General features: G+C 47.6%; 1 protein-coding gene across 1 annotated transcript in view; it reads right to left on the reverse strand.

The window, feature by feature from the left end:
• The window catches only part of LOC147668715 (anoctamin-10-like), a gene marked incomplete at its 3' end in the record, with an annotated part of 165,332 nt that overhangs the window by 20,128 nt on the left and 120,006 nt on the right, over positions 1-25,198 (reverse strand). The window contains exons 7-8 of the mRNA XM_086948486.1: positions 5,573-5,628; positions 4,037-4,111 (exon numbers count right to left, since the gene is read on the reverse strand). Coding sequence (XP_086804612.1) covers positions 4,037-4,111; positions 5,573-5,628 — 131 coding nt within the window. The remainder of the gene's footprint in view (positions 1-4,036; positions 4,112-5,572; positions 5,629-25,198) is intronic.

Consider the following 25,198-nt stretch of genomic DNA (forward strand, 5'->3'; position numbering starts at 1 on the left):
CTTTATGGCAGAGGGCTTCTGGCAGACCATCGTTTCAGTCACATCTTCTGGTAATAGTCTCAGGACCTTGAGATATTTTGGTCATGATAGCTCTCTGAACTTGTGTGCCAATAGATGTATGAAGGGTTACCATATAGTACCATTGCCCGTCCGCTAATTCTCTGTAGCGAGTTTTTAAGGTTTTCATGGCAGGATTTGCCAAATTTGCAGAAGCCAGGTTGAATGTGCCGGGACATGTCCTTTCCCCAGAGTGACAAGATTACTAGTGTTGCTGCTACCAGTGCCATTGTCAGTTATTTGCCTCTGACTGATTTTGGTGATGTACTGGATGGACATGGTTTGCGCAGTAGGACTAGCCCACAGTCCTTCAAGCTCTGCATTTCAAAAACCCTATTTATATACCTGATCACCTCGTTACTGAATAGCCCCAACTTCGGGCATCTCCACAGTAAGTCTATGAGAGTCTCCACCTCCACCAGTCCACAACCCCTACAGCAAAGCGTGCTCTTAGTAGTGTTCCAACTCCCCACGCGCTCCAGAGTTCTATACCAATGGATCAATACCTTCTACTGGGTTTCTCGCAGGCAGGCATTGATAGCAAATGTGTGTGCTTTCTCATATATCTTACCCCGGCCTTTAAGTGAGAATCCCTCTCCCACTTCTTTCTCCCATCTTTTCTGCAGGGGCTTGTTTATGGTGGATATAAGAGCTTTGTTATGAAGCCCATCATTGAACCATCGTTCAACTGGTATGACCAATCGTAAGACTCCTCACTTCAATGATGGATGCATAAGCCAGTGCAGCACTTATGTGTGAATGAATTTCTCATTTTCTGGGAGGATGTATGTCTGCCTTAAATTATCAAATCGGAGAATTGTGTTACTAGTAAATAGGGAATTTGCCATCAAACATCCCCACTCTCTCCATGCCCCGAAGTTTGCCGGATCTTTAGCTGGGGTGAATTTAGTGTTGCAGGAAACACGGCTGAAGGGGGAGAGGGGTGGTAAAGCCATTCCTGAGTGCCACCCTATCCCAGGCAGCAAACGTTACCCTTGTGACCTGGGACAAATTCAGTTCCCATCTTTACTGCGGTTTCTTCAGCCATGTGGTTACCCAGGGAGGTGTTCCCGCAAAGTTTTTCACTTCACACGGTTTCAGGCCTTCCAACCTGTGCCTGGAATCCTTACCTAGAAGTGTATGGGTTAGCATCTTTGAGATTTATGTGACATTTAAGTTGTCATTGTTGCAACTGGCACCAAGGTCTGAGAATCATAGGCATCCCATTACTCTATCAGTTTGCTACCTACATGGAATACACATGAAAGAAGTCTGGAGATCAGTATTTTCAGGTTAATCTAGAAGAGGGCACAACTAGGAATCATTAATGAGAGTTTGGAGATTAGGAAGTTTAGATTGCGCATAAAAATAAAGATGGTATTCATAAGACATTTCCCTCAGATGTTGTAGCCTGCATGACTGCTGTAGATTGCCAGGCCCACAAAGGAAACAGTAGTCAAGAACTGCTATCGAGATGTGGACAAATGTCAATGAGGAAATAAAACGCCCACCAAACTTAGAAAGAGAGGCCAATAGCAAAGAGGGCTGGTTCTTGTTAACTACGTGGGTCCCCTGTTGATTGTGGGATATTGTCTCGACAAAAGCCCAAGAGGCATTTGTATGGCCCCATTCTTGAATCGTGGAAATTGCAGAAAAAACTTTGCCATGGATTATTTATTACACTTGTGATTCTGGTCAAGGGCAAAACACATTTGTTGTACAATTGTGGCGCAGTGAGTTACACAGGTTTAGGAACCTCAGCTCTAAAAGGAAAAAGACTAGGTCACCAAGAACACTGTGGCTAGCGGTTTTAAATTTATGTTTCACAGGGTCAGTGGTGTAAGCATGTGATTTTATCTTGCTATACTCTTCTTACCCAAAAGTATTAAGTGACTATGCAATACACTTTGCTATATACATTCAGGTTGGATGGGCCCTCCAATCCTACCTGGACACACAAGCACAATGGAATTGTTATTACCACAGAGGAGCTCCTTATATCCAACCTTAGATTTTGCAATGAGTCCATCAGTTCTGACAGGCAGATCTAGGACTCTGCCTTGGGTTACGGAGGCCTGCTAGATGCCATCTTTCTAGCCATTAGTCAGGTACATAGGGTAGAACTCATGCACATGAATCTTGCCTCACAGTGGTGGCTGTGGAGAGGAACATTCCACAGCCAATCAGGATATTAAGAAGTAAGAGTTGCGAAAGATCTGTGGCGTGAAACAGGTGTTTTCTTTTTTAAATGTGTTTATTAGATTTCAAATACAAAATACAGTCACATTTGGTAGTGTATAATACAGATAGTATATCTCTTCTAACCACAAAGCCTGGTGTTCATGCAGAGATTGTGAAGCAGCATGTAAGGTCTCAAGAGGGGCGACGAGACATAGCACTTGCAGTGTTACATTTAGGTCACGTGTCTGGTTATGTGTTGGTGAGTCCATGTGAAGGATTATGGGGATTGGGCAGTTTCCCTCAAGACCTGGTCTAGAGTACAAAGGTACTCATGGAAGCAGGACCAGATATCCCTGGGGCAAGAAGTGGGGGTTTGTGAGTTGGCGTAGTCTCCTCCCATGCTCTCACATCTAGTCATGCTTTCAAGACAGTCTTTGACGGAGGGCGGTCTATTTCCCCCCATCTCAGAGATATCTCCCTCTTGCCGAGCAGCAGCGCCATAGAGACTGGTCGGCGGATCCCCAGAGGGACTTCAAGGGTTTAGCCCAGTAGGGCAGTCAAGGGGTTGGGGGTCGAGTGCAACTGGTGTTTTGATGGAGAAACCGCTGCGTGCCACACCTCAGCTATTGTTAAATGTAGGGTACAGAGATGTGGATATGGCAAGCCTACTGGAAAATGGACATTATGGTTGTGAAGCTCCCTTTACTGGACTGAGGCACTAAGGAACTGATTACAATGGCGGATGAATTTCAGTCCGCCCTCCATCGTATCGGGGATTGGGACTGCCTGACATGCTGTTGGTGGTCCCATAGTAGGCATTACAATGCGACCAACACCACGGCGGTCGCAATGCCTATCTTTTATATTGCGGTTGGTGCTGCTGGCTGCAGCACCTGTGCAATGTAAAAACGGGACACTGCACATATACCTGAACTACGTGGCAGGCACCGCAGGGATATGTATGGGGGCACCATAGGTACCCTCCAACACCCACAACCAAGGGCCTGGGGAAGAGGGGCTTGCTAAGGTCCCCCAATGTCCCTTTCACCAGCCTTTTCATGGCGGGTAACCCGCCATGAAACGGCTGGCGGAAAGGGACAGCGTAATCCCTATGGCGGTTCCTGGGAGGCACTGCCAACATTGTAGGAACTATGAGCCCCTCTGTCGCACCAGCGGGCGCAAGGAGCCCGGCAGATGCATGGCGGTTGGTCTTTACGACTGCCACACATAATATGGCGAGCGGAAAAGTTGGTTATGATGGCGGCAAGAACGCCACCGACAACCTGTTGGTGGCGGTCTTCCCGCATTTGTAATCAGCCCCTTAATTGGGAATTTAGACTATCTCGACTTCACTGATATCTTACGCACATGTACCTCAGACACCTTTTATTGCCTCTAACCGCCATTTTGCTAGGAACATTTAGCAACTTGACAGCATGACAGAGCATATTGGAAACAGTGACAAAATGGTGACTCGTATGGTTATTTTATGAAATCATAAAGCGCCTACCTCCTGGACTCATAGTAATGCTTTTTTCCTCCATTTACTCAAACACTGATGGGAAGCTGCAAATATGATACCCAACTTGTGTAATGTGATCACTCATTAACTCATTCGACCGTCTACATACCTTTAGGAGAAGCAATGGCTAAAGAGTCAGAAATCATGTGACTCTTAATTCACCAGCGTCACCCACCAGAACAGTCCATCCATTGATGTTTTAATGATTTACGCATCCACAACGTCCAAGCAACCAACTTTCCACTAATCCATGGGGCCAACATCTCAAGGACATACCTTCTTTAGCAGCAGTAGGTCTTGCATGTAGAACGTGATGTAGAACAGTAGTGCAAAGCAGTTGAAGAACCGGAACTAAAGAAAGAGAAAACAGAGCAGTTATAGTCCCTGTGACATTCTCTCTTCTCCAACCCCCACGCCACCCTTCAAAAATGACTCTTTCCCAGGCACTCTCCTCTTCTTGCAGACATTACAGGAGGCACCTTAGGGCCGGTCCTCCTTACCTAGATGGATTTCTGAAGACATTCTGACATCAGGGTCGCTTCACAGCAATTGTGCAAAGGTCCAGCCCCTGCCTTGGATGTATGACAGTGGTCTGAAGCAGGCACACTGCTACTGGCACTTGGTGTAGTGTAAATCATAGCAAAGACCCAATCAGTACAAAATATTAATCCTTATAATATCGATGCCATGAAGCCTGCATGCTTATTGGCTGTCATACTAATGATGTCACATGGACCCCTTTATGTAACAGGCTTCACCGGGACTCTTCCACTCTTGTAAGAAGTTAACTGCACTATCGCATCTTAACAAAGACTGACCACCTTAGCAAACACCTTAATTCTCCTAGTGTGCAGTATAAAAAGAGGTGGTACACGTTGCTATTATTACCATATCTGACAGCTCCTTTAATTTGTTATTTATGTCTTCACCACTAGGCAATGCCATCTGCCCCCTAGGACACCAAACGCGTCTCCTGCACACCAGTCACATCTGGATTGTGCATTACACTGTGTGCACCAAGGGCTAACACTAAGCAAATTAATTCCTCTGTTGGCACCCAGTTTGTGGATTTCAAATCCCTATATTCGTATGCAATGACGTCACTTTGCCAATCAGGAAGCATTCCTTCTGTGGATATTACACTAGGAACGTCGAGCGGGCTAGTTCCTTAGGTTGATAAATGTTAAGTAGCTGCACGTTCAAAAGGACAATGAGTCCTCAGAAGTTCATTGCAGGCTGAAGGAGGCTATGGTGGGCGACAAAAAGCATCACATTTCGCCAATGAGAGCCCTCGGGATTGGTGACATCAAATCAAAACCACACACTCGTCACGCCTTTCCAACATCCTCATCTCGGATCACTGGCATAAACAAATCACGTAATCTCCCCGTGCCTAACAAAAACGAATGTGTCATTGTGTAATGCAACTGGTGCTCAAGTAAAGCGCTCTGATACCCGATACCTTCGGGTCAAGGTCGCGCTATATAAAACTCCAGGGACAAACGGGGGTGGGGGTGGGGGGGACAAGGCCTCCCTCCGTCCATGGACATGGCCACATTCCTTGGATGGTAATGCTCCGCTCAAGGACAGACCAGGATGCTGACGGCGTTTTCTGAACCTGCGGAGGAGACATTCCTTACTCCTCGAAAGAGACAGTGCAGCTGTAACTATGAATACACATATGGTACAAGAAAAGCTTCATTTCTCTCCGACATCCACACGACATGGGTATTTCACCCGCAATCAGTGAACTGACACATTAGACTCTCACTTGGGAAATACGAGGTCAGAGCAGACAACCCTGGTACATACCGCAAGCACCTTAATGGTTAAATGGTTCTGGAACGCGGACTCCACTCGATGGTTTTCTGCAGGATATTAAAAGGAAAACAGATTTAGGCAATATGATACACAGGCACACACGTTCACATACACAGGTGCACACATGCGGAATCATATGTGAGCAGAATCACACACAGGTGAATCACACACCCCGCAGAATCATACACAAGAGGACAAACACACTGGGGACGGTGATAAAAAACACAGGCACGGACGTGAAAATATCATATGCAGCGAGCATGAAATAAGCATTGGCAGCGTGGCCAAGAGGGGCATTTATGGGCAGCGGGTTGCACATGAGCAGGAACAAGTGGCCCAGTTCACGCAGACACAAACACACGGGATACACAGGACAGACGTAGGACCAGACTAGGACCCTAAAGCAAGCCTGATACAAATGTTCAAACATAACCGCCGCTCACTTGTTGTCGCTTCCTTTTATGATTGTTTCTGTCAAATCTCTCTCTTTCTATCTCTTGGTTTGCCTGCTGTGCCTGCTGGTATAAACCCAAGGGGAGCTTTAAACAGAGCTAGTGCCTGTCTACCTTCAAAAACTGCACTCTCTACCCCTTTCCCAGGAACAAGCATTTGCAATGCAATAGGTCTCACAGTTACGCGAGTTTAAGCTATTGGCATTGTAAATGACAATGCCTTTTATTTATGTTTTAAAAACAAAAACAAAAATAAAAGGCATTGGTATTTGCAATGTCAATAGCTCAAACTCGCGTAAATACGAGACCTATTGCATTGCAAATGCTTGTTATAGGACTTGTGCCCTGGTCTTGGGTGAGGGTGTATCCAAAGGAGTACAATATGTCATTCTCTAGCAATGCGTCCGGTAAAAAATATGGGTTTGGGAAGGCAAGCTGGTATGGACATAGTTTTATGTAGCAGAAAATAACATCACAAAATAGGCAACACGAAGAACATATAAACTGCTCAGAGAATACGTTTCAATGGGGCCTGGGAAGAACAGGTTACCATGTGCAGGACAAAGAGTAGGAGGCGGAGCTTCTCCAGAGTGGGTGAACAGCAGCTAGTGGGGGGGGGGGCTGATACACAAAATTACCACAGACCAAAGCCGCAAAAAGACAGTTGCTGTGGACTAGGTAGGAGCACTGAGTCACGGCTCTGCGGACTGTCACCAGCACAGCCACCGCCTGCCGGAATTGACACAAAAGAAACGCAGCTGAAGGCCCGCGAGTGAAGACGACTCCAGAACGTGGCCAAAAAGTACACTCACCCGGTAAAGAAAGACACAGGTCTGCAGAACCCGTGAAGAGACCTAGTAATAGAGGGTAGCAGCTGTCGACTCACACACAGCATACCCAAGACTCAGCAGCGTAGAACACAGCCTCCGGCAAGCCCTGAAAACAAGGTGCTGCGGCCCCATTTCACTGACGTATGACACGAACGACGCGCAGACATAGTTGTCAATATGCACGTGTTGTGCTCAAACAACGAGAGCCGTACACGTGCACATCGCTTGTCCTCCGGGCACGTGCACATCTCCTGAACCCCTTCAGCAGAAAATCGACGACAATAGATCTCACCAAGCTTGCAGCGCATGCGCTGCCTCGCTGGGCGAGACCTAAAAAGCACGATAGATTGAAAAGCCAATCCGGCCCTGGTGGACCATGCAGAGTGAAAAGAACTACAGCAGAATAAAGGTTGACATGAGTAGTATACACAACCAGAAACATGGGAACGGAGGGCCAGATATACCAAGATTTTGTGTCAGGAATGTGTCACTTTTTTAGCGCAGCCACAACACAAAAAATAGTTTTTTATTCACAAAGCTACAAAAACAGCCACGTAAAACCTATCTGAGTAACTTTGAAAATAAAAGTAATACAATGTAGCGCATAGTGCAGCCTTGCGTTCTGCAGCACACTTACAAAGAGTAGTACGCCTCGATAGTTTTTGTGCAGGAATATACCCCTTCCTTCACAAAAACTATCCTACCCACAATGCAGGTACCCGTGCACCATGCAGCAAGAGCGCCTGCATTGGTGCTAGGCAGCCACAAGTGCAACAGCACAGTGAGCGCTGAACAGCGACATATCTTTGTAAATGTGGTGCAATTCAACTCTCTTCCTTTTACGCAACGCAGTGCAGCAACTTGTTTTACTGCACTGTGTTGCATGAACAGTTTATAAATCTGGACCCTACACTGTAATGTATCCAGCTACTCGGACAAATTTGTTATATTTTGTGGGGTAGAAGTAACCTAGTGGATGCAACTGGCAATCTTAAAATGTGTCCAGTTGATACCACTTCTCATGTAACTGCCAAGTCAGAGTAACACACAAATGCACTAGTCGCAGAACTGAACTCATTATTAAAATAAATAAATACACTGTAAACTATTTTTGAATATAAACTGGGAATCTGTACTTCCCTTACCTCCACGCTAAGAGTAGTGCTATCATGGAGCAACTGTGAAAAGGCTGACCAAAGGGATTTTTAATATTGTCGACTCATGTTGTCGTGCTCAAAAACTGAGGGTAATCAGGCCTGATTAGCTGCAGAAGAACTTAGACAGACATTTTCTTCATGTAAGTCAGAAGAATGGTTCAGTGAGTTTAACACTTGCCATAGAAATATGTATGTGGCTATTCACAAAGGTAACTTACACTTGTGAGTAAGTAACGTGTACGTTTACACTACCACTTATAAGTAACTTTATTATTTTTGTCTATTCACCATTTTCAAGTGCAAAGTTACTCAAAAGTGCACAATTAAATGTATCCAGTCCCTGAAACACGGGCTGGAGCAAACTTTATGAGTGTAAGTTATTACTGTCAAAAAGGAGCTGTAATAAGTCCACTACCGCAACTGGCCAACTACTGATTCTGCAACACCTTCCCACAGAAAATAATGGCAGCAGGGACTTACAATAGAACTCCATGGGAAATAACGTTTGATTACATTCATTTATTTAAATATAGGTATATAATTAATTTAATGTTAAAACATTTAAATATAATTAAAAAATACATATTTTATGGTAAAATATTTTAATAACTGGTTTAATTAAAACATGAATATAACTATTTAAATTAATCCTATATATAACCTTTACAAGTTGTAAACATTTTTCTTTAGGTGGAATTTGTTTACTCCATCTTTAAAAAATAAGGCTAATTTATTGTATAACATTTGTATTCATTAAATATTTAATTACAATTGAATGTAATAGTCTGGAAGCTTTTTTATTTTGTTCTACATTTAAATTAAATATGAAACATTAATTTACATTAACATTTAATATAAAAAAGCTTTAAATTTTTTCTTTAAGTTTAATACACTTTTTTTTTTACTTTTCCCTATATTTTACCATGAGGAGATCTCTGCCCAATGGCTCTACTCTTTTGTGGGTGGGTGCATGTCCCTCCCTAAACCACCTTACTCAGCCCTACTCACTTCTCATAGGCAATAAGTATAATCCTTTTTCCAGCAACTCCCACTAATCCCACCAACATTCACTATTAAGTAGCAGCTTACATGTGTAAGAATCTACCCACAGAAAAGGTAGGAGAGGTTGAGATTTACACTTGTAAAATTATGAATTGCATTTTGTAGTAAGTAAGTAGTACTTCACATACTACTAAGTAGTGCTTTACATATTACAGTTTGTGAACAGCACATTACAATTTCAAATCTCGGCAAGGCCATCACTTCATAGTAACACTTATAATTTACATCGCTTAGAAAAAGCAGAAATACTGCCTGAAGTACTGTGCACTAAACAGAATAATCATAGACTGATATTCACTCACATAAAGCATAGGTTATTGCCCTCATGGAAGCTAATGGTTAGTCTAACTGCTACCCAGCAGAATTAATAAAGGGGCCCACTTCTCCCAATGCACCACAAAAGCCTTTGATCTTGCTACATGAGCAGCACCATAACCGAGAACGGATGTAAACTTTAAATGAGAGGACATTCTAACAAAACTATGCCAACCGACATTGACATACAGAGTTTTTACCATAAATTCACAATTTAAAAACTGCATTCTTCCAGCAAATTATACTGTAAAATCAGAATAAGAAATTTGCATGAAGGGTACAAAGTGAGTTAGTAGGTGGATACTTTCTAGGTAGTCTGTCCTGTCCCATCCAATTCTTAAATGTCTAACCGAGTACAGGCTAGCTTCGTGGGCCCTTGGGAACTTCCAGAGTGCACCAGGGCCGGGTCACATTCAATGAAAAAAATCAAGTTAATTTACGACTCCGATACTGTGTTCTGTCCAGGCAAAGGCTACCCGGTCTTTTCGGGCAAAATGAGGCCCCTGGACAAGGCCCCTAGAAAGGTCAAATCAGGAAATTTGGGGCCTGCAATCGCTCTAAGTACCTGATAGCTATTAATAAAGGTTGAGGTGACAGAGCATTTCCAGGACTAGCAACGTGCTTGGTTGTAGTCGAGCTTTGTGGTGAAAACTAGTGCCAGATGTACGTAGGGAAGGCTTTGCGATTACCAAATAGCGAATTTTGGGTAATTGCAAATACCCATGTACAAATAGTTCCAATGGATCACACATAGACCTACTTCATTAATAATAATGAGGTATATCTCAATTTGCAACCCATTGGGAATCCCACAAATCACAGGGATGATGGCCTGCGGGGGTCAGCAGACCACCATGTCTGTGATGGCTTTTCAATAAAGCAATGTTTTTTTTTTTTTAAAGTAGCCGGTTTTTCCTTTAAGGAAAACAGGATGCGATTCAAGCAGAAAAGGAAAGTATTAATTTTTATATGTAGGTCTTGCCTAGGCAGTGCTTGCGCTGTCTCTTCGAGACATGCTGTATTCAGGAATGGGCTTTAAGGTCTGCCCTTGCTCCGCCCATATATTTTATTGCCTCCTTGCAGTGTTATTGGTTTATTCTGTAAGTAGTCCCTCCTTCTCCCTGTTTAGTACCTCCTTCTCTTCTGTTGTTACCTCCAATGAGGACAGCTCCTTTTACATGTGTCCTTACTCGGCAGGTTTCATTAACAGTTAGTGAGCACTATTAAGTTAATTCATTTCTTCTTTGTTAGTAGTTGAAGCAGGCACAACATGCTCTCCGGCGTCTGCAACCCACCTTGGTTTGTAGCTGTTGTAGGAGGCATGATATGTCTCCCGCTTCTGCAACTCGTGACGCTGCAGAGGTCATATTTGGAATGTAAAAACGCTTTACTTTAAAGATCTTTGTAATTTCACCAAGTCAAACGTATTTGTGGTTTTTTTTAAACGGCAGCGCCGTGTAACATGCTGTTTGGCTTCTGTAACCTGCCCAAGTAAAACGCATTTGTGTTACAGTTAGTATTTATCAACTGTGGTGTTTTTATCGGCCATACTGTGTAATATGCTGTTTGGCTTCTGTGACTCGCAGAAGTAAAACGCATTTCTGTTACAGTTAGTATTTATTGTCCGCAATGGTGGTTATCGACAGCAGTGTGTAACATGAGTAGCAGCGCAGTAACTGAAGCAGCAGGAGCTAAATTGCAGTGAGTTTTGTCCGAACCCTGGGTCTATCTTTTTCCCCTACCGGCGCGCCCAGCCTCTTCCTCCTCCCTGGACTCGTTCCTGCTTCGTCCTTCCTGGGCTGGGGCTCAGGCTCTGCAGAAGCATTAACACTTTCAGGCGGCTCCTTTTTCACTGCCAACTCGGAGTCAGTTTTGCTGGGATCCGCTTTCTTTATCTCTTCCCCTAGCCCCTCCACCGCACCCAGAATATCCTAGGTAGTAATTTTCAACAATACCCGGCCCCAGCAGAGACTCAAAAGGAGCCGACCAACCTCTGCCGCAGGGGAATTCAACTTCTTTCGAGCAATGCTGTTTATTTTTGTTCATCTATGTGAGTAAAAACAATGAAAGCACGCTATCTTATGTTTTAATTGTATAATTTATTACATCACTATGGGCCATATGTAGGTGGCCAAATACCGGTCGGTAACGGCCGATTTCGGCCGTTACCGACTGGTATTCGTAATTCCAGATGTAGGGGGCCTGAAAATTACCGATTCTGTATATTTACCGAATCGGTAATTTTACCGAATCGGTAAAGTACCGATTCGGTAAATGTACAGAATCGGTAATTTGGGATGTAGGTGGCACTGGAAACAGTGCCACAGGCCCTTAGAAATTCGTTATTTACCATGAAATACAATGGCATGGTAAATAACGAATTTCGGGGTACATGCACATCTGTGCATGTACACCTGTGCCATGTGGCACACATACATGCCCTAAGGGCATGTATGTGTGTCACATTGCACACAAGCCAAAATCAGGGGTGCAACAGGGTGTCAAAGTGACACCCTGTCCCCCTTGACAAATCGGTAAAATTACCGAATCGGTATTTACCGATTCGGTAATTGCCATTGATTCCTATGGGCCTCAAGGCCCATAGGAATCAATGGCAATTACCGAATCGGTAAATACCGATTCGGTAATTACCGCATATTACCGATTCGGTAATATTTACAGAATAATTACCTACATGGCATTTACCGAATTGTAAATACCAAATCGGTAAAATTCGGTATTTACGATTCGGTAAATGCCTTTTACCTACATATGGCCCTCTATCTTGTTTTATTGTTTCGTTTCTTTTAACAGCTTGGCATGCTTGTTTTTTTATTCCACTTGGAAGTACTCCTGTTCCTGTTTCCACATCGAAATGCTCTAGTTCCCTTGCTCGTCGTTGCTACATTCGCTAATGGAGTGCCTCAGCAATAACGAGCGTGGAGGGATTCCACGCTCCTTATATGAACTGCTGCTCTCACTGCGCAGTCCTTGAGGCTTCAGGAGCTCAGCTGCTATGATTTTTCACCCTGTATACAAATGAAGGTATTGGATCCTACAGCTGAACAGCCCGCATTGTCCACGGGTGCGGCATTGGAGAAGAATCCTTCTATAGTCAGCACGACGGTACGCGGTAGAATTATACCCGCTACACTTCCCGGATTTGTCTCGTGGAACAGCCGTCCCCCTGCCATTATAATTGCTTGCAGCCTACACAACAAGAAAAAAGTATGTGAGCCGCCCCCTCAACCGAGTGCGCTCCGCCTTGCGGGCACCGTGACTTAAGACACTTACCCTACTCACCACAGAATACCACTTTGATTTGCAGTCGACCTACACTCCTGCAGCCCTTGTGCTCGTTGTGCAGATAAGCTCCTACCCAGTCCCTGTCCTGAGGAGAACCTACAATATCCACGGTTCGAAACGCGTTGACACCCAGCCTGTGGCAAGAAAGAAGGGTGCAGCTAGGGATTAATTAATATCACCTTTGTGGGCCCTTGCTGTTAATCCTATAAACATTCTATCACAGGTGTTGTGAGACAAGCAGGCAACTTCACTACATCCTAGCTCCGCCTGTCCACTGGATTCTAGTCTAAGGACTGGTTCTTTCCGATGTGTAAATATCGTTTTTTGTGTAAAGGTCGTTTATGTTGCAATTGGTTTGAAATGTAATTTTGTGTACCAAGTATCTTGTTGGTGTCAAGAAATGTTGAGTTTCTACCTTAAATGTTTGTATATTTGTATATATTGTACACACAATTGTTTGTTTTTGAACTGACTGTCTTGACAGAATTTTCCTTGTGATGTCATCTTTGGGGTAATCAACGAAATTTGATTACAAATGAAAATAAATTATTTTGTAATATAAAACTGTTGGCCACGCAGTACATATGGGCTGCGTGGGTCCAGATTTTTTCTTGAAATTATCCTGATCAGCCAATTTGTTCTGTTTTATTCATCATGAGTTTTCACCCGGCACGTAGTCTGTCTTTTTTCTACACTATCCCTCCCAGCCTCTTCCTCCTCCTCCTCCCTGGACTTGTTATGTTCTGCTGCTTCCTTCCTGGTCTCAGGCTCTGCAGGAGCATTAACGCTTTAACTCTAGTGCCTCAAAGGAAAAGGCATAGTACATTGCATTAGAATTCTATGTCAGGACCGGAGGCTTCAGATTATGCTATATCTTCCTTCGCTTTATTAACATAAAGACTCCACAGCAGCTTAGGAAAAGATATAATAAGAACAAAAATGCTTTAAACATAAAGCATTAACGTAATGTTCAACAAAAAATAAACAACAACTCCCAAGAGTCTCTTGCGTAACAATAGTCCATAGTCCTTTTACTCTGTCCATCATCACTATATAACCGGACTTCTCATCATCTTCCTCCTCTTTCTTCGCTGCTCCCGCAGCCAGATAAGTGCTTTTCTATTTGTTACCTTTTCATTGTGATTGATTGTCTTGTGTACGATCTTTGGGGGGACTCCTTGCATGGTTTATTTCCTTACAGAGTCCCCAGTTGCGGGAACGTTCTTCGTTCCTACGCGACTTTATTCCCACTTGTGTGCGGTGTGTACATAGACCGCAAGGGGGCGGCCTGTCGTCTCGCCGACCCGCCGGCGCGCCTCCGCAGTGCGAGGAGCCACGCCGTAGGGTCTGCTTGCGCGGGGGCCGATCCTCGCGTACCCCTCTGACACCTGGTGATCCGGGTCAGTACTTTTGCCCACTTTTTGACGCCCTCTGGGGTCTGTATGGCGGTTCTGACCGCGTGAATCGCCTTCGGGCGAGATCTTTGCACCTCTTTACCCGTGTGTGGCCTAGCGCGCTTGAGGGGTACGTAGACCCAGTCTCGGCGAGGAGGGTCTGCGCGCTTGGGGGTTGGTGCAGCCCACCTGCCACGTCAGCTGGCCCAAATCGTGATCGCAGCCGCTTGGCCTGCCCACATTCGAGAACTTTCTCGGTTGCCGCCCTCTTGGGTGCCCCGCATTTGCCCTTGGTTCTGAGATGGAAGGGGAATACGATGAGGAAGCCTGCCCCTATCTGCAGGATGATGAGTTCTATCAGGCGGTAGACAACTCCATCTATCGTTGCGTGACGGAGGTGGTAGGGCCCATGGAGGACCGCCTTTCCGCCCGCATCGTGGAGGAGTGCGCGAAGCTGGCAGCGCCGCAGGTGCCTCCGTCCCCCGAACTCCCGGGGACGTCCGGCGGGTTGCCACCCGCTCCGAAGAGACCTCGTGGGGAGGGTCCTTCATCAGAGGCCCAAGGCGTGGACAGGGGCGCTTTCGAGCGGCTTCGTGACGCCTTCCTGGCCAAGGCGACGGCGGTGCCCCCTGCACCCTTGGTGGATCCTGGCACTTCGGGCGTCGTGTCTACGGCGCCCGCCTCCCCGATCTACGACTCTCCGGACTCGGATGACGACGGGGAGTCGACCCGTTCTTGGCTTCGGACACCTTCAGCGAAGGAGATGCCCCGAGACGAGTCGGGCATGCTGGACCCGGACGAGATCGTCCACCCCCGATACGCGGCCTGGGCCCCGGGGGAGACGGTGGCGAAGTTTGTCGCGGGCAGGCTGCGCAAGCCCCTAGAAAAGGAGGCGAGGGGTTGCCTGCGTGGGGAATGCCCTCGGCCTACCCTGGAAGGGAAAGTGGCCATGACACCAGAGTTGGACCCCAAGATGGCCACCTTCCTGGCGAAATTCATGAAGGACCCCAGGAAGGGGATCGACCGGTCCTGGCGGGCTTGCCAGGACAAGTTGCTGGATGCGGTCGGGCCCGCCACGAAGATCCTCGATATGGCGGAGGAGGCTCGAGTGAATGGCACTGCCATTTCACCGGAGGTGCTCTCCAACTGGGCCCAGAGGGTGATCGTCTTTTTGGGCAACGCCAACTGTGCCCTGTCCACGGAGAGGCGGCGTTCGCTCCTTATCAAGCTGGATCCGAAGCTGGGGGACCTGGCCTCGTCGGAGGCAGGTGCCGTGGCTCAGGGTGGCCTCTTCAGTGAGCCTTTCATCCGCGAGCTGGGAAAGTTCGTGAATACGTTCACGTAGCTAGACAAGGCTCAGTCCAGCATCAAGAAGGTCTTCCACCAGCGTTTTTCTGGAGGGGCCGGTCGCGGCAGGGGCCGCGCGATCGGCCGTGGTCAGCAGACCAACAACCGAGGACAAGGCTCCGGAAGAGGTCAGTACCAGACCTCAGCCAACTACACCAACTTCTACCCCACGAGGGGACAGCGCTATGGTGGCAGAGGGTACAAGAAGAACTCCGGACAAGGAAATGCCCCCGGTAAGTGTACTTTGCTTGGATCAAGTTCCGATTGGGGGGCGGCTGGCAGGCTTTTACGGGGAGTGGGAATTGCTCACTGCCGACGCTTGGGTTTTGCAAACTGTAAGAGGTTTCCATATCGAGTTTTACGACCAGCCAACTCAGGCGAGGCCCCCGCGCCCGATGGTTTTTTCAGAATCCGAAGCGCGATTGATAGACGAATAGGTCTCAGACTTGCTGCGCAAGGGAGCCATCCGTCTATCAACGCGCCACCCACATGGGTTCCTCAGCAACGTCTTCCTAGTGGACAAGACGGATGGGGGCAAGAGGCCGGTGATCAATCTCAAAGAGTTCAATGGGTGGTTGGTCTACCGTCACTTCAAGATGGAGGGGATCCACCTCCTTCGAGACGTGCTCCTCCCTCGGGATTGGATGGTACGACTGGATCTCAAGGATGCCTACTTGGTCTTTCCCATCCACCCCCCTCATCGTCGTTTCCTACAATTCCTGTGGGACGACAAGGTGTTCGAATTCACCGTCCTGCCGTTCGGTCTTTCTTCGGCCCCGTGGTGCTTCACAAAGGTCCTCCACCCGGTGGTGGAGTTTCTCAGAAGTCAGGGGGTCCGGATGCTTGTATACTTAGACGACATCCTCCTCATGGGGCAGTGCCCGGAGGTGTTGGCGGGCCAGCTGCGTCAAGCTGTCGGCCTGCTTCAGAGACTAGGGTTCGTCATCAACGGCTCCAAGTCGGTTTTGGTTCCCACTCAGCAGATCACCTTTTTGGGTTTTGTGGTGGACTCGGTACAGGCGGTCTTGAGCCTGCCGGGTCGGAAGGTCGCGAAGATTCGACACCTGCTTCGGCAGACGATCGCAAGAGAGCGTACGTCACTGCGTCATATCGCCACGGTGGTGGGCCTTCTCTCGTCCTCCATCCAGGCGATTTTCCCGGGCCCGCTGCACTACAGGGCTCTGCAACGCTTGAAGGCGCAGCATCTGCGCCGGGGGATGTGTTACGACCAGTGGGTTCCCCTCACGGACGAAGTGAAGGAGGAAATGTCATGGTGGCTGTCTCACATGGAGGCATGGAATGGGCGAGCGATCTTCGGTTCGGCTCCGGACCTGATCATAGAGTCCTGCGCCAGCAGGTCGGGCTGGGGCGCCCGGTGCGGGGATTTTTCCACCGGCGGCGCCTGGTCGTCAGAAGAACAACAATTGCATATCAATTGTTTGGAGCTCCTTGCGGGCTCCTTCGCAGTTCGCTGTTGGACCAAAGACTCGGTCAAGGCTTGTGTCCTGTTACGGATGGACAATATTTCGGCGGTTCGGTATGTGAACCACCTAGGAGGTCCTCGTTCCCGCGCCTTGGCGGATTTAGCGAAGGATTTCTGGGATTATTGCCTGTCTCGTCACATTGCGGTGACGGCGGAGTATCTGCCAGGCCAGTGCAATCAGGTAGCGGATTGGCACTCTCGACATCTCAGGGACGCCAGCCAGTGGAAGCTGGATCCGGAAGTCTTCCGGTGGCTACACTCCCTTTGGGGTCCCTTCTCGGTGGACCTCTTTGCGTCCCGTCTCGGCCACCAGCTGCCGCGGTTTTACAGCTGGAGGCCGGACCCTCTAGCGGAGGCCACGGACACGTTCTTGCAGGATTGGAGTCGGGAACAGCCGTTTGCGTTTCCCCCGTTCTCCATGATCATGCGAACGGTGGCTCAAATACGCCGCCAGGGTGCGGAACTGGTGTTGGTTACACCGCTGTGGAGGTCTCAAGTATGGTTTCCGGTTCTTCTGGAACTTTCTTGGGATTTTCCAATCCTACTCCCCCTGTTTCCTCTGCTCCTGACGAACCCGGATCAGGAACCTCACCCTCTCGTCGTGCAGAACACTCTCCGCCTCGTGGCGTGGAGGCTCTCAGGAGACGCCGGGCGCTCCCGGGCCTTTCGGGGTCGGCTGAGCACTTGCTCTCCAAAGCATGGGCCGACAGTACGACGAAGCGTTACAGATCCGCTTGGCTTAAGTGGATGCGTTGGTGTTTACGAAGGGATCTGGATCCCGTGGTCGCAGGCCTTGTTCCCATGCTGAATTTCCTGGCGCATTTGGCCGACAAGGGTCTAGCGTATAGGACGATCAATGCTATCCGGTCGGCGATTTCTGCGGGCCATGATAACATCGATGGCCACCCGGTAGGGGAACATCCTTTTGTGTGTCGGCTTCTGCGGGCTGTTCGCCTCGCACTGCCGCCAGAACCCAGGTACTCCGTCCTTTGGGACGTCAATTTGGTTCTGAATTTGTTCCTGTCGTGGCCAGCCAATTCTTATCTGTCTCTTAAGGAGCTGTCGGCGAAGTTAGCCATGTTGTTATGTCTGGTTTCTTGTAGGCGCGTCTCGGACGTGCGCGCGCTGGATGTCTCTGCACGCATTTTTTCCCCGGATGGGGTTACTTTCACCGTGGGCCGGCGTACTAAGACGTCGTCGCGTTCCATTTCTTATCCAGCCTTTACTGACACTCCTAAGTTGTGTGTCGTGCAATGCCTCAAAGCATATGAGGACCTGACCTTGGATCTGCGCCCTCCGGGCGAGCGTCAGTTGTTGATTGCCCTGCGGAAGCCACACAAAGCTGTCTCCTCCCCTACTATTGCTCGGTGGGTACGATGGGTCATGCAAGAAGCAGGCATCAATACTTCTCTCTTTGGAGCACACTCCGCCAGGGGGGCCATGGCCTCTAAGGCATTCTCGGTGGGTGCTCGTCTGGAGGACCTAATGCGCGCGGCGGATTGGTCCTCGGATTCCACCTTCAAGAGGTTTTATTTTAAGCCGGTGGTGGATTTGGCTCAGTTGGTGGTAAGTAAGCTTTAAACTAGCATAATCTGAAGCCTCCGGTCCTGACATAGAATCGAAATTTGCCTAGCTTACGTAACGGTAAGTTTCAATTCTATTAAGGACACGGAGGCGAGGATTATCCCACCCGGGCCACAGTGGTGTCTCTACCCACCCGTATGGCAGTAAGTAAAGCGTTTTCCTTTACATTGTCAGTACTGTGTTGATCACTGAATGCTCCTCGCCTTGTTGTCGCATTCCTGGGCCACCTCGCTGACGCTGTTCCTTTTTTGACAGGCAACGACGGTGCTAAGCAGGACCAATGAGGCTCAAGCGTGATCTGCGCGAAGAAAGAGGAGGAAGATGATGAGAAGTCCGGTTATATAGTGATGATGGACAGAGTAAAAGGACTATGGACTATTGTTACGCAAGAGACTCTTGGGAGTTGTTGTTTATTTTTTGTTGAACATTACGTTAATGCTTTATGTTTAAAGCATTTTTGTTCTTATTATATCTTTTCCTAAGCTGCTGTGGAGTCTTTATGTTAATAAAGCGAAGGAAGATATAGCATAATCCTCGCCCACGTGTCCTTAATAGAATTGAAACTTACCGTTACGTAAGCTAGGCAAATTTCGATTGTAATGCACTACACAGGAAACCAGGTTAGAATCACGGCCTCTGCTTAACATCCTGTTATTCTGGCAAAATCAGTTTTCTATCCACATACCGAAAAAGGGGTAAATGTGTTACAATGTTTCTGAAGTTGTCATTTAAGTCTTGGCATCACCCTAACATATGTTGATCTTTTGTCTATTTACACTATTTAAGCCACATTCACTGTCGATAGTTCAGGGACTGTAAAACTAAAAGATAAGATCTCTTCCCATTGAAAAGCACAGCGGCTCATGCAGGTAAGAGCAGTGGGACCGGACTGGGGGCGATGGAAAATAAAAAATTAAATAAATAATTAATTTTCCCTTGTCGTTGTCTGTCGAAATCCCCCACTCGACCGCTCTTACCCGCACAGGCCACTGCTGCAGAAAAAGCAGACAGCTTTTACACAATGCAGGGATGATTGCTTTTTATGTTTCGCCTGGCGTCCACTGCGCAGCAGTGTTCGCGCAGGCGAAATTTTATGTTAGACAGTACTGGGCTTTGCCCCGCCTCTCTCTTCCATTGGCTAGCTCCATAAATGGAGGCTAGCCATTGGAAGAGAGATCTGTCAGCCATTACCCGAGCAGATTGGTGCGCGTTCCGGCAATTTTTTCACTCTCCGCCCCTTTAACAACGTCATGCGGCGGTGGGCGGTTGTTTTTTTTTGTCTCGTCATGTTTGTTTAATTTCCAACGTGTGGTTTGCAGGGGTGGGCTGCACGATTTCACTTTCCTTGATTTGCAGGTAAGCGGCATTTTTTACTACTTTTTTTGATCCCGTTCCCGCCCCCCCTCCCGCTGTCCGTGAGCCCGTTCCCACCCCCCTCCCGCTGTCTGTGTGCCCGTTCCCGCCCCCCCTCCCGCTGTCCGTGTCTCCGGCCCCACTTGTTTACCAAGTTCTTGGATAGAAATTGTTTCTACCGTCTGGTACCTGGAGGGCATCTTCAAACAGTAAAGGCAGCCGTGCGTGCGGTAAATACCACTAAGAAATCTGGATAGAACTTTGGGAATTATTAGAGGACTCTTGTAAATATTATCTGCTTCTTTACAAGATTACGTAAGATCTGGTATCACATTTTTTTTGACACAGTGCGGGAACACAGACAAAACGTGAAACATCTGCCAATGTTCCGGAAAATGCTTCAATGGTTTCCGAAAGAAGAGAGCAAAACAGTGTGTGTCCACCACCCGGCCAGATTTCTTTGTGCATCGGTTGTTCCCATATTTATTAAGGCCAGGCATCGCTGCGTGTAGGACACTTCGCCAGCTGAGCATCATTGGCTCATAAAAGTTTAAATTCGACTATTTTTGTCCTTCTCTCCCACTGCCCGCAATCTTAAGAGTTATCCCATTCTGATCTAAAATCCGTGGCACTGCAGGCCGTGTTCCGAGTTGCTATTTTTCAACTTAATACAGGTAAGTGTCCATTCCCGCCCCCCCTCCCGCTGTCCGTGTGCCCGTTCCCGCCGCCCCTCCTGCTGTCCGTGTGCCCGTTCCAGCCCCCCTCCTGCTGTCCGTGTCTCCGGCCCCACTTGTTTACCAAGTTCTTGGATAGAAATTGTTTCTAACGTCTGGTACCTGGAGGGCATCTTCAAACAGTAAAGGCAGCCGTGCGTGCGGTAAATACCACTAAGAAATCTGGATATAACTTTGGGAAGTATTAGAGGACTCTTGTAAATATTATCTGCTTCTTTACAAGATTACGTAAGATCTGGTGTCACATTTTTATTTGACATAAGTGTGGCTCTGTGTGTGGCTCTGTGTGTGTGGGGTGGGCTGTGTGTGTGTGTGGGGAGGCTCTGTGTGTGTGTAGGTGTGGGTCTGTGTGTGTGTAGGTGTGGGTCTGTGTGTGGCATTTGCGAGAGATAAGCTATTGGCATTGTAAATGACAATGCCATTTATTTATCCGTTTTCAAAACCAACACATAAATGACAATGTTGTCATTTACAATGCCAATAGCTCTAACTTTTGCAAAGGCGAAACCGTTGCATTGTAAATGCTTGTTACTATTTTCTTGAGAAAAGCAGATGTTGTGCGCTATGTGAAGGAGCAGCTGAATATGGCTTAATGTTAGATTTTCTTTAATTGAGGCACCAGCATCATTTCATACTTTCCTTAGCTCTTTTTTGCTGAAAACCAGATACTTTTTAAATTAGTACACACACTGTATTGAAACTAAATTGGATACTTTGTGTAAATTGTAGGAACACATACCTTTATATCTGTGCTTGTTTTTTCGGGCTTGGCACTATAATATGTTTTACACAAACACACACACTTCATTAATAATAAATAAATAAGCTTCAGCAAGTACGCAGTTATCTTATTTGTAAGAAATATTTGAACAGTATTTCCGTTTTTTAGCAGGGCGCTACATTTTTAGGTCTTGCCTACGCAGCACGCAAGTGATGTTTTGGCGTGACCTTTTGAAATCACTCTGGGCTTTTGTGGAAACTGGTGCATGTTCTGCACTGTTTCCAATCAACCCTTGCCTTTCCGAAGCAAGCAGAGGTGCCATCTGTTAGCAATTATCGCGCCCGCCGCTGCTCGCTCCCGTTAGGTAAACGCTAGATTGACTTTAACATTTGCAGCCACATGGCCGCGCTTGTTCTATTGTTCCTTTAGATGTGTTGTTTTCTACAGAACTCCTAACGGTATTCAGAATGTATGATGCCCGCTCCCCACCATACGTTCCCTGCCATAACCTTTCGTCCTTTCATCCAGAAGTTGGTATCTTTTTCCTGTGTTTTTTCACATGGCCTGCTCGTCTGTCCTTCCCGAGAGCCGGTTTATAGTGCGTGACTCACCAATGAGTCACCGCTATCCTGCGAGGCTGCAACCCCCTCCGGTCCACTTCCGGGGAGCAGGCATCTGTCAGGTCTCCTTTCAGAGAGTTACTCACATCTCACTGTCATTACAGGCTGCTGATTGGCCGGGCTGGGTTCAACAGACGTGCTTCCACTCAATGGAAAATAAATTATCTCTGAGAGGCAGCTTGTCGGAGGAGTTCTCGAGGGCCTCTCTGGAGTACAGAGACTGATTTTGTTTTTTAGGTGACTTAAGCGGGCAAGGTGTGCATGATGTATTCGCAAATCCTTGCATCAGCAGCCAAATGCCGAGGGTTAAGTTCAGCCAACAGGATTTAGGATCTGATGTACAATCCCGAGCCTATCCAGTGGTGTTACCAACTGAAATGCAATTTGCGATGCAACCTATGGTCAAATAGTTGCAATGCAAATTGTCCATTCGCCTGAGTTGCAAAAGAACCAGTCCAATGAGTATTAATTAAACAGGTCACTGAAAATGCAAGGGTGGAGGGAGCCTGCAAGGAACAGGCAGGATATTTTTGGAAAAAATATCCAGCCAGTGTCCAAAAAAGGAAAAGGTCCATCTTTATAAAAAAAAAACTATTTGTGAATACTCCAGAGGGAGCGACAAATTACACATCGAGGCCACCCAACATGATTCCCAAAGTAGAAGCTGTCCCACAGGCAACAGTCCTTCAGTGACCACCCCAACTCATAGGTTAGTAACTAATCAAGAGTTTGCAACCACTCAGGGGTCCCAAACCGCTAAAGCATACCTTTCCAACTCGTAAATAAGAGTAGATGCACTTTCTTGCACCCTGTTCTTTGCAATTCAGCAAGGATTTATGTGTCAGAACGGCTTTTCTGATTTGCACAAGGGCTTTTGTACATTGTAAAAAATAAATTTTGGAAGTGTAGACCCAGTAACTTTGCAAATTGCAAAATTTGCAACCTCAAAGCGTCTTTGTACATCAGTTCATTGCGTCTTTTCTTGAGAAGGGCTCAGTGTTTACATTTTCAAGGTACACTATTCTGCATTTTTACTTGTTTGTGAAGCCAGATTATTGAACCCGTGTCCCTTCACAGGGCCGGTGCTAATGCAGGGCAACACGCCTGATCACCTCATAAATATCAAATATTGGACCATTTGCTGTTACAAGGCTTACTAAAATGTATCTTCAGTTAGGGTCCCAAAATCCACACAGTGACACACCTCCACTGTCCCCCGAATGCACAGTCATCGACATTATACCTTCAGTGGTCACAGGAAGGTACCACTGAAGGGGCCACAAAACCATCATCAAAGTATGAGTTGCTTACCTTCGGTAATGAAGTATCTGATATAGACGATTCTAGCCGCAGATTCCTTAACGTGGAATTATCCCCAGGCATGAGACTGGATCCGGAAACTTTTTGCCCAGCACCCCTGCGTGCCGGGGGGACGGCATCACGCGGCTCCACCCAGGCGTCGCCCGCATACGTGACGTCAGCGAGGTCACATAAGTCCCACCCCGGCGTGCCTACATCAGTTTTCTTCAGAGAACTTTTCTGCACCACAACAAGGAGCCATCAGACAAAACTGTGGGAGTATGGGAACAGTGTGCGAAAGAGCAGAACAATTAGAAAAATGAATGGAGACAAACAACACCATAAGGAGCAGCGTCAACACTGCAGTACCCAAAGGCAGGGAAAGAAGGAAGAACAGAGCACAGCCCTGAGCAGCTACCCTGCCAGCATGTAGACAGCCCCCCTCCCCTTGCGACAAGGGACATAAGCAAAAATGTCACAATAACATGTAGCAGGGCCATGACCCCAACCAAGAATAATGATGGGGCACCAGTTCCCTGAAAAACAGGGAACGACAACCTCCAAGGCAAACCCGGCACAGAGTGCGGCAACCCCCCAAGGGGCAAAGGGCAAGGCACGACTAGGTGTCCCCAACTCAGAGGTTAGCATAGGCCCCAGGACCCTTAATAACCAAGAGGGAGGAAGGAAAGGAACAAGAGGAAAGGCAAGCCTCCAACCTGGAACAGCCAGAACAGAGGGGTACCGAAGTATCCCTAGATCCATCCTCCAAAGCGCCAATAGAGGAAGAAGGAACCAGGAACAGAACATAAAGCCTGTCAAAGAACAAGGAATGCACCCTCCGGAGACATAGCCACTCCCGGGAGGCGAGTGCAGACGACCAACGAAAGGTCCTCGCAGAACGGGGAGGAAGGGCAGGCCGTGAAGGAATCTGCAGCTAGAATCGTTTCTACCAGATACATCAATACTGAAGGTAAGTAACTCGTACATCTTATAGAGACTACTAGCCGCAGATTCCTTAAAGTAGAATAGATACCCTAGCCATACCCCCAGGGAAGAAGGGTCTGCGAAAGGAGCTTAGCAGCCTGGGCATAATAGAGGTTCCCACAGGGGGCTAGCGCAACAGACCAGCGAAAAGCCTCGTCCCCCCAGGCCAGGGGGAGCCCCTGCAAGCAGAACACCACCAACCCCAAGGGGGGCGTGGGAAGAAGAAAGAAAAAGAAGAAAGGAAGCGCGCTCACCCTCCACAGAGGAACCAAGGGCAAGTCAGGGGAGGCCGAAGCACCCCACGCCCCTACAAGGCAACAGAACCTCCAAACAATGCCAGGGCAAGGAAGAGGAAAAGGATAACCTAGAGGGCCCAAGGAAACAAGGGAAAAGAAGGCGGCCCACCAAAGTCGGAAGGCAACAGACCAGACAGAACGGCGCCGACAGCAAGAAAGCAGTCGGAAGTAGGAAGAACAGCCCGTGGCCCCCCTGAAGACCAGCCAGGCTACACAAGGAAAAAAGAAGGAGGAACACACCATCTCAGCCTCCAAGATAGAGAGCATGAAGAAGGGTTCTGACACACAGCAGCCAGGGGTCCGTTTACACGACTCAAGAAGCAGAACCAGAGCCACAATGCTAGGTCGCCGAACAGCAGGTCAGACCTAGCACACAGAGCAGCGACCCAGAGGAAGACACCCCAGGGCACCATCAAGACAGTTCAATCCAGCAAGGGGAAATTGCACCTGCAACGTACATGAACGCCATGGAGAGCCGAGGCCCGAAGGCGACCACAACCCCCATCACAGCATAAGCTATATAACAGCTACCAATCAATACCCCACATAGGGTAAGTTAAGTCCCAAGACATGGGAAGCCTCTTTGGAAGAACTTCCACAGCAGAGGACAACAGAAAAAAGTCGAGGTGAAAAAACCCTGCAGAAGGCTTATCAAGCAGCCCAAGAGAAAAAACAGAAGG

The sequence above is a fragment of the Lissotriton vulgaris genome, unplaced genomic scaffold (assembly GCF_964263255.1).
Source record: "Lissotriton vulgaris unplaced genomic scaffold, aLisVul1.2 SCAFFOLD_1144, whole genome shotgun sequence".
Taxonomy (NCBI): Eukaryota; Metazoa; Chordata; class Amphibia; order Caudata; family Salamandridae; genus Lissotriton; species Lissotriton vulgaris.